This window comes from Quercus robur, chromosome 6 (genome assembly GCF_932294415.1).
Source record: "Quercus robur chromosome 6, dhQueRobu3.1, whole genome shotgun sequence".
Taxonomy (NCBI): domain Eukaryota; kingdom Viridiplantae; phylum Streptophyta; class Magnoliopsida; order Fagales; family Fagaceae; genus Quercus; species Quercus robur.
In genome coordinates this window covers 40,927,791-40,942,832 of record NC_065539.1, presented here as the reverse complement: position 1 = coordinate 40,942,832, position 15,042 = coordinate 40,927,791, and the positions used below count along the sequence as shown (strand labels likewise).

The 15,042-nt window shown below is 35.5% G+C and overlaps 2 protein-coding genes across 4 annotated transcripts; both read right to left on the bottom strand.

Annotated features, from left to right (window-relative positions):
- Positions 1-357: 357 nt before the first annotated feature.
- Positions 358-5,555, bottom strand: LOC126688766 (U-box domain-containing protein 44-like). 2 transcript variants are annotated; one of them, XM_050383584.1, is made up of 4 exons: positions 5,149-5,555; positions 3,475-4,757; positions 2,595-2,892; positions 358-2,109 (listed from the first exon to the last, which is right to left on the bottom strand). In XM_050383584.1, exons 2-4 carry the CDS (start codon positions 4,705-4,707, stop codon positions 614-616), a joined length of 3,027 nt encoding a protein of 1,008 aa, XP_050239541.1. In that variant the 5' UTR covers positions 4,708-4,757; positions 5,149-5,555; the 3' UTR covers positions 358-613. The 2 variants fall into 2 exon arrangements, with proteins under 2 accessions (XP_050239541.1, XP_050239540.1); XM_050383583.1 differs by having other exon boundaries at positions 2,595-2,913; positions 5,149-5,554.
- Positions 5,556-9,519: 3,964 nt separating this feature from the next.
- Positions 9,520-11,958, bottom strand: LOC126688765 (uncharacterized). 2 transcript variants are annotated; one of them, XM_050383582.1, is made up of 3 exons: positions 11,798-11,958; positions 11,521-11,667; positions 9,520-9,895 (listed from the first exon to the last, which is right to left on the bottom strand). In XM_050383582.1, the coding sequence occupies exons 2-3, from the start codon at positions 11,647-11,649 to the stop codon at positions 9,794-9,796; spliced, it is 231 nt and encodes a 76-aa protein (XP_050239539.1). In that variant the 5' UTR covers positions 11,650-11,667; positions 11,798-11,958; the 3' UTR covers positions 9,520-9,793. The 2 variants fall into 2 exon arrangements, with proteins under 2 accessions (XP_050239539.1, XP_050239538.1); XM_050383581.1 differs by having other exon boundaries at positions 11,793-11,951.
- Positions 11,959-15,042: the final 3,084 nt, after the last annotated feature.

Genomic DNA, 15,042 nt, shown 5'->3' with positions numbered 1-15,042 from the left:
CATGCTCTCGATCATAGTGGATTTGGGGCGTGATAGTTGAACCTGAAATTGAATCAATTGCATGTTGAATATCACACGGGATAATTCTAACAGGTCGCTTGGGAGGAGGGAAAGGAATGAAAAATAGGACAATATGAAAAGCAGGACTAATGGGTATTAAAATACAAAATTAATCATATGTTTCAATAAATTTTTTATAAGAGAGATGCTACGTCAACAACACTTTTATAACAAATCACAAGTAGTTAGTTGTTATTGATTCAAATTTAAACCAATTCCTCTTACAAATTATGTGTTGGGAGTGATACAAAGAAGGGTGAACGGAAGAAATTATAACATAACTAAGACAATACAAAATTAAAGTTCGAAGACAACTTAGAAGCAGGGGGTCCATTATTGTATATTTGTTTGTATGAAGGCACAAATTGAAAGAAGACAACAAAACTGTCAATGGAGGGGTATAAAGAAAGAAAGAAAGAAAGAAAATTGAGACAACAAAACTATATGAACGAGAATGATTTTGAGGATTTACTGAATATCCAGTTCTTTGGAAAAGCCAAAAGCTGTATTAAAATTGAAGCAAACACTATATTGATCCCAATAACTAAAATTTTCACCCAAATAGACCTGGAACAAGACATGTGGACGATCTAGAATAGCGTTCAAGGAGGGCCAAGATTTTGGCAGCTTTCCTTCCTTGGCGGCCTTCCTCGTGGACATTCCTGCCGGTCATACCAACAAGAAGTAACCTTGCTGTTGATCCATAATGTTCCACCATTTCTTTTGACACAAAAACTTTCTCCAAGAGTCCTAAAGCCTCCTCCTTTAGATAATCTTCCCCCCACGTCAAAGTCTCTAATATAGGTTTTATAGCATCATTTTCATGCAAGACAGCGGCCCCTCTCTGAGGAGAGCCTTCCATAACTAGAGTAAAAAGAGTCCGAATTGCTTCATAAGCAGTTTCATGCACCCCTCCATGTAAGAGCCTTACCAAGTCAGGTAAAGCATTTGCTTCCAACAGACAGAATGAAGCTGTCACACTGCAAATACCACCATGTGCTGGGCATAAAGGATGGCGTGATGGTTGGAAGCACCAGCAACTAGTTGGTTTGGTTACAACAGTGAGCTTTGGACTGCTAGTGGAAAGATTGCCAATGAGTGCTGCTGCTAATGCCTTAGCTGTTTCTGAACCAGCCTTGAGAAAGTTTACAAGCATAGGGTACACTCCTCGTTCAACCAATATACGCTGTGACTCAAGATTTGTGGGATCTGAAAACCTGAAGAGTGCATTTAGAGCATTTTCTTTTGCTTCCTTGGTTCCAGTTTTTAAAATGTTTAAGATTGCATCAATTCCATCCAATTCGATTAACTTCATGGTGAGTGATCTTTCTGATTTTGGTAGGTTGGCTAATAGACCTGCAGCAGCCATCTGTACATCACCCTTATCATCATTCTCAAGAAACCCCACTAAGGCCTCCAGCCTTCTTGGCTTGAGAAGGTATTCCACAACTCCTTCTGGCTCTTGCTGTGAGAAGAGGAAGAGCAAATTGATAGCAATCTCCCGAATTTCAGAGTCAGAGTCATCAAGCAGTGGAAGCACTAGAGATACACCATTGGCAGTGAGAACTGCCTTCTTAACCAACCCTGCTTCAAACCTGCAAATTCCAAGAAGTGCATTCAAGGCAGGCCTCCGGACATTGTGGGCTGAGTTAGGCTTCTGTTGCAAAGCTAACAAATTGGTGATGATTGATTCTAACTCAAGTTGGGTCCCTTTTTCATCAACGAAAAATTTAATTCCATCATCCTCAGAACAAAGTTTCTCAAGTATTTCAGAGCATTTCACAACAATAATTGAGCGCACATTGGGAGAGAACATTAGTTTCAGAACAAGTGGAACCCCACCGGCAGCAGCAATTAACTCTTTATTGGCATGGCAACCTGATAATTTAACCAGGGCTGATAAGGCTAACTCTTTTGATTCAAAGCTTCTGGATGCCATATCAAGCAAAGGAGGTATAACCCCTTCCTCGCCAAGGAGCTTCAAATTCAGATCAACTAATTCTGTATTAACAATTGTTCTCACCATTGGTATCTTTGAAGACTCTGGCCCTGAAAAAATTCAGAATGATTAAATTACGTGACAAACCTTCATTCAGAAGATTGAAGTCAATCAGACACAGCAGCTTCATTGTGAAGAGTACAAACGGAATAACTCATATCATATATACCATAGAGAATAAGAAAATTTGTTGGAACGGTTCTCTGTACACATAGAGAATAGGATAACAAGGGGAGTGTCTGTATGTCCCATGAAATGAAATTTATCAATGTTCTCATGCATGATATAGCATATCAAAAATTGATTACCATTAAATACTATGGGAAGAATGAAATAATATATTGCGGAATTTGTGGTAATCTGCTGATTTCGCTAGATGACAATTCTCTATTATTTCTTTGCACAAGTGGTAGAATCTTCACTACCATGAATCACAAACATGAAATCAATAAGTGATGTCAATTTTTTTCTTTCTGATAAGCAACAAACAAAAACATCTAATTTATAGGCCTTTAAAGTAAATGGATCCTATTACCTTGAACTATGCGATCAATAAGTGGTTTATACCAGCCGGCCTTAGCAGCACAAGAAATGGTTTCCTCATTTATCTCAAATAGGTTCGTCAAGATTCTTTCTGCAATCTCTGCTGACTCCCTAACGGGACCCTTTAGCAGGGTAACAAGAAAAAGAATCGCACTGCATTGCTGAGAGAGTTTCCTGCAAACAGGCACATTCCATCCAGATCTCTCTTGCAGCAACTCATATAGTAATTCAACCGCGGCCTTTGAGATGCTTGAGTCACGCCCCAGGCAAGGAATAATGCGATCCCATCCCTGGGATTCAAACACTTTTTCCTATAAATTTGATTAAACTAGTCAATTTAGAATATTGTGAAGCATTTAAGTTATTCACTTACCCATTCTTTTTTGATAATTTTAAAATTCAAATAGGTTTTTTCAAGTATGAAGTTTTTTATGACAATGAGAAAGAACAAAAAATCTCACTAGGACACAGGCTCAAAAATCTATACAGTATCAAATCTTGTACAATCCACTTAGCAGGAATTTCAAATTCTTTTTTTGGATATATGTAACACAAAATGAGATTCTATCCTTATATTTGTACCCAAAAAAAAAAATAATAATAACAGAAGAAAATGTATACAAAATTTTTCAAGAGGGTTTTTTAGAGATCAATACAAATTAGATGAAAATCTTCTTTCCCATGAACTTACTAGTACTAATCCAAATTGTCAAAAATAGAGGTGCATGCTCTAACAAAACAAGCACAAGAAAAAAAACAATAAAAAGAATAAAAAGGGCAGCCTGCTTCTCTGCACACTAAGAAATGCTTGGTTCCTTTCTCTCTCTTTTGTTTTTCCTTTTCAATTTACATGGTATATGAAAGTTTCTTACCTTATTTCTTGCATGCCCTTCTACAACATCCTTCAGGGTAATTAAAATCTTTCTCTTCACATCTCTGTTGCGTGAGCTTCCAAGTATGGAGATTATAATATCAGTAAGCCCTCCAACAGAAATCCAGTCCTTGTTAATAGAACTCTCCTTCATAAGATCCTGCATTTGGCTCAGGGCCTCTTCCACAGACGAGTCCATACCTGATAATAACTTTGCCTTGGAACAACGTATCTTCAGGCAGTAATTAAGTTCTCGCCACTCCTCTATTGATTGTCTAAGTGGAAGGTTAGACCTTAGAGTGGTGTCTTCAAGAACCTCACCTGTTTCTGGGTCAGTTCTCTCCCCACTGTCTAACAAAGCCTCAATGGCAGCTCGCTCACATGTAGTTCCAGTGCAAAGGCTAACGGGATCAACCATCAAAGTTTCACTTATTCGACAATAAAAAGAATTAAGTGGTCGGATATTCTCTTCCCTCTCATCATATCGCTCTATAACCTGAAACCTTTGGAGATACTGCCTTTTGACTTCTTCATAATCCCTTGCAGCATCAGCCCGAGAGAGCAGCTCAATAATCTGCTCCAAGAAGAGTACTTCAGCTCTTTCTTTCCTGTTGGCAGCTTCTTCTTTTTCCCTTCTGAAGCTGGCTAGCTCTTTGCTTATCTGAGAGGGCTCAACAGGCACCCCAACTGCCCTTGCTATTTCTTCAAGCATGTCATTTGCGAAACCCTGATCTAGTTTCTGGTCCCTAAGACCTTGGTCTAACTTGTCAACAATTTGGAGCTGAGAATGTGAAGTCTCAAATTCAACTCTTTGCATCTCATTCTGTAACCGATCCACCTGATCAGATATCCTTGATAGGACTTCAGTATTTGCAAGGGATAATGCAGCCAAAGACTTTCCAATGTCCCTTGTGACTTCTTGTACCTCCTTGACAATGTGTCTGCACTTGACCAGTAAGTAGAAGGGGGCTCGACTTTTGTACTTCTCAACCAAATTATTTGCCTTTTTAACATCTGCTTCAAGAGACTCCAGAGCAAGCCTTGCAGCTTGAGAATCATTTAATTCTTGAAGCTGCAGTTCCTTTAAGACTGGTTCAATATCAAACAAATGCTTTGACAGAACCTTGAAACTCTCCTTCTCAAAAAGAACATCCTTTGCAGCAAGAGCTGTTTTGATGACCTGGTTTGTCAGCACGGCCAAGATGGTCCCTATAGGTATGAGCTCCAAAGCCATTATAAACTAAATTCATGCACCCAGCAACTTGGATATAAACCTCCACAAACCTTCATTAAAAATTTAGAGGGGAAAATTCACAACTAAGTCTCAACATCAATATAGTATTCACATAAGAAGTTCTACTGTTAAAGCTGAAAAATAAACAAACATAACTCAAGAGTGAATTTTTATAAGATAAAAAAGAAAAAAAAGGTAACTATACAAATTAAACTAGTTGGCATGAACAGAATTCTGAAATTTCAAATAAAACTTAACTATTGGAAATCATGATGTTCTGTTTGGTACCCGACAAAGGGTCTATAGAATTCAAAAAGGTATTAAGGAACAAAATTTAAGGAAACCATAAAAATAAAAAAAGACAGACTCAACTGAATATGTTCCAAGCAGGAAAAGTACAAAAGAAAGAAAAACTGATAACATGGGTGAGTAAAAATTTACCTGTCCAAAGCGAGAGAGCTTGAAATGTTGTTTGGTTTGTATCTTAGAATTGAAACCTTGGTTGTAGTAACAGTTGCCAGTCTATAATACTGCCATTGTCGTGAACGGAAGGAGACGACTTGAGCAAGTCAAGATTTTCTTCTCCCATGAGTCTTACAGAGAAATTTCAGTCTCTTATTATTATTATTATAATTGCTAGTTGTTTAGAGCTTATGGACGCGGTTTGGACAGACTCAAAAACGAGTGTATGAACTATGAAGGCAAATATATTTTGCTAAGAAATTTCTATGTGGAGGGCCAGCCCCAATCAGTACCTACTTTTTTCCATGAAAATTGTTTTTTGGTTTTTTTTTTTCCTTTCACGAGGGTCCTGATAGTTACAGTCAATATGACCGAAGTTAGTTTTTCTATTTTTCCAGTCTTTTTTTTTTTCTTCTTCTTCTTTTTAAAGAAAGGGTGAGATAAAGATAAGGTTGAGGTTCAACCCCTTAAAAGGGCCAGAATGATTTCAGTTTTCAAATGGTTGGTGTGGGGCCAGAGAATTCATGGCCCAGACCCACTCTACATTAGAGTCCAAGACCTAAGCCGAGGAGACCTATTGCCGAGAACGCATAATGAAAGCCCTAAAAAGGCCCAAGGGTGTGGCCGAGGACGATCTCACGCTCAGCATCCCACAAGACACCTAAAGAAGAAGGACGAGTTTAATGCAGGGACAAGACAAGTGAAAAGGCTGTCAATACTGTAATAAAGAACTCTGCGTCTGACAGGCCCATGCTCTTCACCATGCTATTCAACCTTTACGTCTACTCCCAACCACTTTAGATATGGGTTGATAGGACAAGTCCCCATCCTAGAAGGTAAAACTTATACATGGACCCTAAAGGGGGAAAGGAACACTATTATAAAAGGGAAAGAAAGCGAAGGGAAAAGGGATCCTTGAAAGAGAAAAAATCCTGCAAAAGGGAGAAAAGGGAAGGGTACAATGCTCCTCGGACGCTGTCCGAGGACTTAAAACCTTGCAACCCGCACTAATGGAAGGCCTAGCTAGTCAATGGAAGGCCTAGCTAGTCAAGCCAAGTCCACCCATAGAGAAGCTTCCATAGAAACCCCGATCAAACCGCTAACCTGTGACTAAGGTCCTGCCTTTCAAGCCCACTCTCTACAAATCATATTGTTAGGGCCCATTACTTATGAGCCCAACGTCATTCTTGAGCCATTAAATAATCGTGTCCTTACAGTTGGTATGGTATTTAATGATTAATCAAAGCCTGAAAAATAAATAAATTGGACATGAAAAAGATTGGACCCAGTGTGGTACTTTCATACTATGCATGATGGAATTATGTTAAATTATTGCACTTCCTAGCAGATATCGGCTTTTTATATAATTTTATGCCTGATGGAATCATGGAATTATGTTAAATGCAATGGTTCCACTTGACATTCATACTAGTTCCAGTTCTGAAACATCTTGCCCGCGTCTGTGTTCATTCTTTATTTTGCATTTTACGGACTGGCTCACTTCCTCATGCTGCTTATGACCATAGTTTATTATGAATTGATTTTTTTTTTTTTCTATATTATGCTTCGTAAAATACACTAACATCTAATAAAATTTATAAATATATAAAATATATATTTATTAGAAAATTCGGAATATGTTCAACTAATAATTAATTTAATTATCACTTATGTAATAAAGTTAACTAAATAAATCAAATTAACAATGTATACTTTCAAATTGATTGAACTCAAAGCTAATAGTGCATGACATATGAGCCAAAAATTAATTTTATTTTCATCATCTTACCTATTAAGTTCTATCTAATTTAATGTTATCATCATAGTCATCATCTTGCAAAGTTATTTCCTCAATAGATTTTTTCTTTTTCTTTTGTTCTTTTATTTTAATAATTTTTTCTTAGTGTTCTAGCCTCTTAGAATTATAAAAATAATAAAAAATAATTGTATTGTCATTCAATGCCTTCTTTAGAATCTAGAAAAGAAATTTACAGACATGAAAGTGACGTAAGTGTATAGTCCATATTTTGTAGGGGGAGGGGGGTGGGAAGGAACCCTCATGGATATGTTATTCTTTGGGCTCAATCAAGTAGCCTAATAATTTTTCTATCAAAAAAAAAAAAAAAGTAGCCTAATAATTTTGGGACAAAGTTTAACTATAAAATTAGTTGTAACCTTAGTCTACAACCTTACTCAATATCTTTTTATTGAAGGTAAATTTTGACAAATCCACTATTGAATTACATATTCTTCCTATATTCTCCATACTTGCAAAATTTCAAGAAATTAAAGATTAATAGTTATGTTATCAATAAATTGTTTAAATTACAAGTTTTTGTTGTTTAAAATTATGCATAAAATATAAACTAATAAATCATATAATAAATAATATCTGATTGACACAAAATTTGACATGTGTATTAAGAACGTAAAGAACATGTAATTCAACGGTTAAAATTTTAAAATATATAGTAATGTTTATTTTATCGAGTAAAGTTACAGTTTTAAGTTACAACTAGTTTTGTAACTAAACTTTGTCCATAATTTTGTATTAAAAACAAGTCTAACAATTTGTTGGACTCAAATAAAAATAAAAATTTTAACCCAAAAAAAAAAAAAAAAAAACCTAACACTACATACTTTAATTGTGCCAAATCCCTTACCTACCACGCACAAACTTTCCTGGGAGGGACATCCCTTCCTCTACCCAACACTTTCCTACGTTTGCTCTGCATGGGTCGAGGAGTGCGTCAATCTTGTTTGAAAATGAAATTCAACAACCATTTGATGGATTCAAAGTTTGATAAAAGTGAACCAGCTGTCAGTTGAGCTTTCAAATGGCCACACAGAGATGAACAATTTCAGCTAACTCTTTTTTTTTTGGATACTTAGAGCATTCACATCAGCTCTTCTAAAAGATTCCGTCTATTTTACACAAAAAACCTACTTTTTCTATTTTACACTATCACTTTTATAAAACATTCACATCAGTTCATCTATTATATCACCACTTTTATTTAAATAATCAATTTTCTCAATTGTTTTATTATTTCTCTCAACTAACCCATTTTTATACGCGCGTTCTCTCTCTCTCTACCTATTTTTTCTAATTTGTTGCTTTCTCTATTCTATCTCTCTATACCCATTCTCTCCCTCTCGGTCTATCTCTCTATACCCATCATTCTTCCTCTCGATCACAAGCACCGATCCACATCATCTCGGTCACAAGCACCGATCATAGCTCCGATCTACAGCTCCGATCATAAGCACCGATCCACAGCTCTAATCCACAACTCCGATCCACAACTGCACCGATCCACAGCTCAGATCTCCCTAGCTCTAATCCACAAGCATCGATCTCCCTAGCTCTGATCAGGCAAGACCCATACCCACGAGCTCCGATCAAGCGAGACCCACGAGCTCCGATCGTTCCAGTTAAGCATCGATCGTTCCAGTTAAGCATCGATCATTCCGATAAGCACCGATCTGTATCTTTGTTGTTTGTCCGTTTGGGTTTGTTTGTGTGTGGGTGTGTTTGTGTATCTCTTTTTTTTTTTGAGCAAGTGTATATATGTGTTGATTTTTTTGTGTAGATGTGTTTGTGTGTGGGTGTGTTTGTGTGCATCTGAGGAAAAAGAAGAAGATAAGGAGAGGGGAGGTTACTGAGTTTGTCGAGCACGGAGAAGAGAGAGAAAAAAGGGAGCAAACGGGAAATTAATAAAATAATAAATGAACGAATTACAGTAACCGTGTATATTTACACGGTTACTGTAGCTCGTGTAGAGATATACACAATTTTAGAATACACGGTTACTGTAGCTCGTGTAGAGATATACACAATTTTAGAAGCACTGATGTGGAGCATTTCTGGGTCAAAATGTGTAAAAAGAGCTGTTTTTTGTATTTTGCAAGATTATCCACGGATTGATGTGGATGCTTTTATAGTTGACTCTGATGCTAAAAATGAAAACAAGGTTCAGGTATACTCACTCAAGCACAAATTTTCAGATTTTAAACATTACACACATTTCCATACATTTTTTCACCCACACGTATTTCCACACATGTTTTTAAATAACAAAACACATTTTTTCAAACACATGTACCAAACACCCCATTCTCAAAAGAGAGCATGCACGTGAGATAACCACAAGTCACATCAAAATGTTTTCCAGTTGCAAACGGAACCCAACAAGAGACATCACATCTTGTATCTATTGGTCACTTGAAATCTGTGTTTCTATAGTTTCACAGTTAGTTCCCCAGATTCGAAAGGTACATTATCTTACAAATGCACAGGGCACAATGGAGATAAATATGTCACATTATGCAAAAAATAAGGCAATGATGTAAGTTCAGCCAGCTTGAATTGTACATAAATCATTAAAGAAGTATTCCACTATGTCAGTTAGCCTTACCTATTATGAAGATACCATGTCCAAGCTTTTAAAAAAAAAATAAGGATAAATGGGGTTTAAAGAAACATTATTCGTACAAAAATGATTATTTTGAGTATTGAGTCCCATGATGTTCATTTCTGCATATTACATACAACTTGATATTTCAAAAGCAGTACTATATACCACCAAAAACCTACAAGGATCACTTACACCCCTAAAGAACATCAACGGATGTTATTCTTACGAGCCAGCTCACGAGCCATCTCCCTTAATTCTTCTGGTGATGGAGGCCTTTCGGCCTCTGGGGGATACACAACATAAGATCGCTTCACAAAAAAAAAAAAAAAAAAAAAAAAAAAAAAAAAAAACAACACATTATTTAGAGCTTTAACAATACATCAAGACAATAATCCATACCAAAAAAAAATGATAAGTATAAAGCAATAAAAACAAATCTCCACATGACAATAATATAGGTCATAATACTTACAGCCAATAGCCATTTTTTTATTGGTAAGTTACATATGCATACAGTAAGTCCTGAACCTATGACCTTGTCCTCTCTCTAGAACTTATAAGCGGAGGAGGTGCCAATTAAGCTAGTGCTCAAATTAGATAATAAATTAGACACATTATGAAAACAAACAATTGGAAATATATTCAGTTATTTTATTGGTAAGTTATTGGATCACTCACCAATTTTATAAAAAAACAAAAACAATTCAACTTTTCAAACCACATATGAAATTCCAGCCTTGATAGGAGTGACCAAATCAAATTCATACACAAGCCCATTTCTTAAAATGCAGTTTTCTTCTCCTTCTTCTTCTTCTTCTTCTTCTTTTTCATTTTTTTTTTTTTTGTGTATGTGTAGAAATATCTTACACGATTTACATCTATCACCCTAGGGTATTGAAAATGGATATTCTTTGTGAAGCCTACACAATATGTAGTGTGCAGTGACACTATCCTGGATGCAAGAAATCTCCTGCTTATGTGGCTAACAGACATGTAACATATTACCCTTCATACTAGCTTCCACCAATCTAATAAGCTCATTTGCTCACCAGTTTGAAACACTCATTTATATTATTCCAGGAGAAACGGTTGTTGGTGTTAGAAACTTCTTTGAGGTTTAAGAGACTGTTGTTTCTCCAAATTAAAGCAATATAAAACATAATAGGCTCATTCTTTCACTAAAGATATTTGTAAACGATCTTATGAGATGTCATGAAAGACAATCATATTTTTGCAGTAATAATAACTCAAAGATGATTAAAAAATCTGTGCTACAATATTACCATCGATGACACTCAACAAATAAATTTCTATTGTCCGGCATCTTTTTGCATTCGCACCAATTCTATAGTGAAGGCAATCATGAAATCACTCCAAACCCACAAACTCACAATTGCAAAATACTAAAATTATAATAAATAAATAAAAAAACAAACAAAGACTCAAAACAATGGATGTCCCCCATACTACCCAATCAAGCATTTCTTTTCTTTTCTTGGGGGGTGGGGGTGAATAGATCATATAATGCTACAGACACAAAATTTTTCACAGTAGTTGAGTTAGCCGGTTTTAATTGACTATCATTTGGGCCGACCATTGACATCACTTTTATCATCTACAATTCACAGCTTGCCAACTCAGAAGTAGTGAAATATTTTGTGAAAATTGTTGTGAGCCTAAACACATTGAAATAGGTCAATTCAAATTCTTGCAAAACCAAAACAAAAACTTCTAATCTGGGAAAGTAAACAGCTCCATGTTTCATATAACTGACAAGTAGTTTAAGATAAAAAGGGCATTTCCCAAACAACACCCCTAACTGAATTCACAACAAACTAATTCAAATCGTGATCCATAAATAGGAAAAATAAATTTTCAAAACAAAGAATTATAGTCCAAAGGAGAGGGAGAGAGAGAGAGAGAGAGAGATTACGTTTCCCATGAACTTCTGGAGATTCTTGGTGTTGTTAGCGAAAGTGTACATAAGAACAATGGGAATGGTCACATAAACCCCGAACTTCGCAATCTCCAGAATTCCCTTCGAAGTTCCCAAAGATGACATCTTTTTTTTTTTTGCTCCCTAAAGACAACAAAATCAGCAATTTCATCAAACAATACAAGACCCAGAAAAGAACCCATCTTTGGCTGCCAAAGAAAATAGCGAGAGTGCAAAATTTAGATAGGGAAAGAAGGAGACTTGGTTACCTTACCTGTGGAGTTGAGGAAAGTACGGATTTTGAACAGAATGCTTCTTTTTTTCAGCTCTCAAATCTCAAAATATTGTATAGTGTAAATGAGATTTTTATCTATTCTATTTCTAGCTGGAATCGGCGACCATATCCCCAATATGAATTAAATTTGCAGAAAATGTTTGGGCTCTTCCAAAGTTTCAATTAAAAAAAAAAACTTTCCAAAGTTGTGGGCTAAAAGATTAGTTTGCACCATTTTGGGCCATGAATAGCTCAGCCCAAACTGCCATATATTATAGAGTATTAGAGTGATACAGTTGTACGGTGTGTTTGGATGTTTCTCTCTCTATATTTAAACAAAACAATTTTTTAAAAAAAATTAAACAAAACAGGCAAATCTTGGCCCCTCACACTTTGATTAGGTCTTCCTCTCACTGATCTTCAGCAGAAAATTCACAAGCTTTTTAAAAATAAAAAAAAAAAATTCTTTTTTTGTTCCACTGATCTACACGATATAGTTTTTTTTTTTTTTTTTTTCACTTGACTTCATTGTTTATTTCGGTCACTTTTGGGTTGAATTAATTCATGTTGACATTTTTTTTTCTTCTTCTTGATATTGTGGTTCCGTGGAATTCTGTTAAATTTTTGTGGAATTTTTTTTGGCTATTTGGTATTTTGCACTATGTTCAATATGAATCTAGATTTAGTTGTTGTATATGGTGTGAACAGAAATTGCAGTTTAATTTTTGTATACTTTTAAAAAAATTGTGTACTAACCAAACACGGAAAATGTTTTCCACGATATTTTCAAAAATACAATCAAACACCAAAAAAAGAAATTGTTTTCTAGTTGAAAAATATTTTATGTTAGAAACAAACCATTTATTTCAAAGAAAAAAAGAAGGAACAAGAAGAAATAGGGTAATTCTATAGTACCTTCTTTTTTTAGGAGACTACGATACCCACAAGTAGGTAACCTGCTATACCAGGTTATCAAAACATCACATTTGATGGTTCCATCGTCATATTGAGCTGTACTAACATTACATGTGATCGTACTTTTGTCACATTTGGTGAATCTCTTATTTTCTTTTCACATTTTGACAGTTCCATATCACATTGGGTAGTACCAACATCACATATGACTATACTTTTGTCAAATTTGATGGTTCCCTTATTTTTTTTACTCACATTTGACGATTTCATAGTCACGTAAAACTGTACCTCATATATGACCGTATTTTTGTCATATTTGATGGTTCATTTATTTTTTATTCACATTTTTTACGATTCCATCGTTATAATGGACAATACCAACATCACATATGACTGTATTTTTGTCACATTCGGAGATTCCCTTATTTTTGACTCACATTTTTTACAATTTCATCGTCATATGAGGCAATATCAACATCACATATGATCGTACTTTTATCATACTTGGTGGTTCTATTATTTTTTAGTCATGTTAAATGGTTCCAATGTCACTTATCAATATCATATATAACCTTTATTTTGTCACATTCGGTGAATCTATTATTTTTTAATTACATTGGATGGTTTCAACATCATATATTATTGTACGTCACATTCGGTAGTTCTATTTTTTTTTCCTTATTCACATAAGATGGTTCCAACGTCATGTTAGACAGTACTAACATCACATATAACTGTACTTTAGTCACATTTGGTGGTTCTATCATTTTTTACTCACATTGGATGGTTCCAACATCATCATATTATAATTGTAATTTGGTACTTCACATTATTTTAGTAATTTCAATTCTCAAAAATTACTTTTGTTCAATGTTTTTTTAACATATATTATGAATTATAATTATAGTAATCATAGGTAATTTTTTTCATATTTTTTAATCAAAAAGTATGATCTTATGATCCTCGTGCCAATTTTATAATCCAATCCCCGAACCCTTTCGCCGATACTATATAGGATCTTGATCCTAATAACCTTTGTGGTACCTACCACCTACGTCACATTTGATGGTCCTTCTATATTATTGGTCACATTCAACAGTACTAAAATTACATTGGATGATAATAATTTATTACCTATGTCAGTTTTGATGGTCCTCTTATAATGCAAGATAGAAGATGTGGGTTCTTATTTTGGATAGTACCCAGGCCCAAGTGGAATCAAGGAACCTAGGCCCCAAAAAAAAATTTGTACTTGTTATTTGGTGGACTGGGCTTGGTTTACCGCAACTGTATTTGGTTGATTACGAATCAAGTTGTGCACAAAACATGAATCCTACAACACATACATATTCATACATGCAAATATATATACACTGCAAACCAAAACGGCTAAGGAACAGTAAAGAAATAAACAAAAAGCAAATAAGGATGTTAGGGATCCTCAAAAAATAAATGATATTTCATTATATTGAGTTTTAATACATTGGGCCCTTCTTTCCACTAGGATATGTCACAAGGTTCAAATAAGTTCAAAAGTCATAGACTTAGATAGCTCTTTGTGGGCTTCTAAGACTTGTGAGGTTTGAATCCCCTCGAATCCAAGTGTATCCTCTAGTGCGTATCTTAGGATCCTTCACAGTGTTTTCCCTCTTTTCTTCCTTTTTGAATTTTAAAGAAGTTTTTCAAAAGCTCTTTTGGCTCTGATTAGTTATTGCAAAATGGTTTTTCCCAATGACTTCATCCCTTTTTATAGTACATTTCTAGGGTTTTTGGCGTATCATTGATTCCCTCCATTTGCCACCTTGGGTATTAGAACCAATGTTGTGTCAGCAACATTAGTGGCTAGTCCCTTCCTTATTTTCTCACTATATTCTCCTTTTGAAGTTTCCCCTCAAAAATTCCCTAGTTGACCTTCCTCTTTTGGGGAGTCCCAAGGACTTACTTTCAATCCTCTATTCCCAAAGCTTCCAGATGCTCCTTTTCAAACCCACCTTTTGGTTGCTTCTCCTTTTTTTTCATTTCTCTAAATGGGTAGATTCCTCCCTGTCAAGCTGAAAGATCCTCAGCCACCTTCCTTCATGGTTCACCCTATTGCGTTCCCTGAGGTACCAGGCTTCTTTTTATCAAGCGCTGATTCCTAAGTCATCAGCCTTTTTTTTAAGCCATAGGTGGCTGATAGGACATGCCTATCTTCGTTCCTTGTGTTAGACGGTTTAGTTGCTGATTATGATGGCATGAGGAATTGGAGTGCTTGGACAACATCAGGCTAGTCACTTGGCTCTATATTTTCTCAACACACTAATGGCTCCTTATGCCTATCTAGTAAAGCT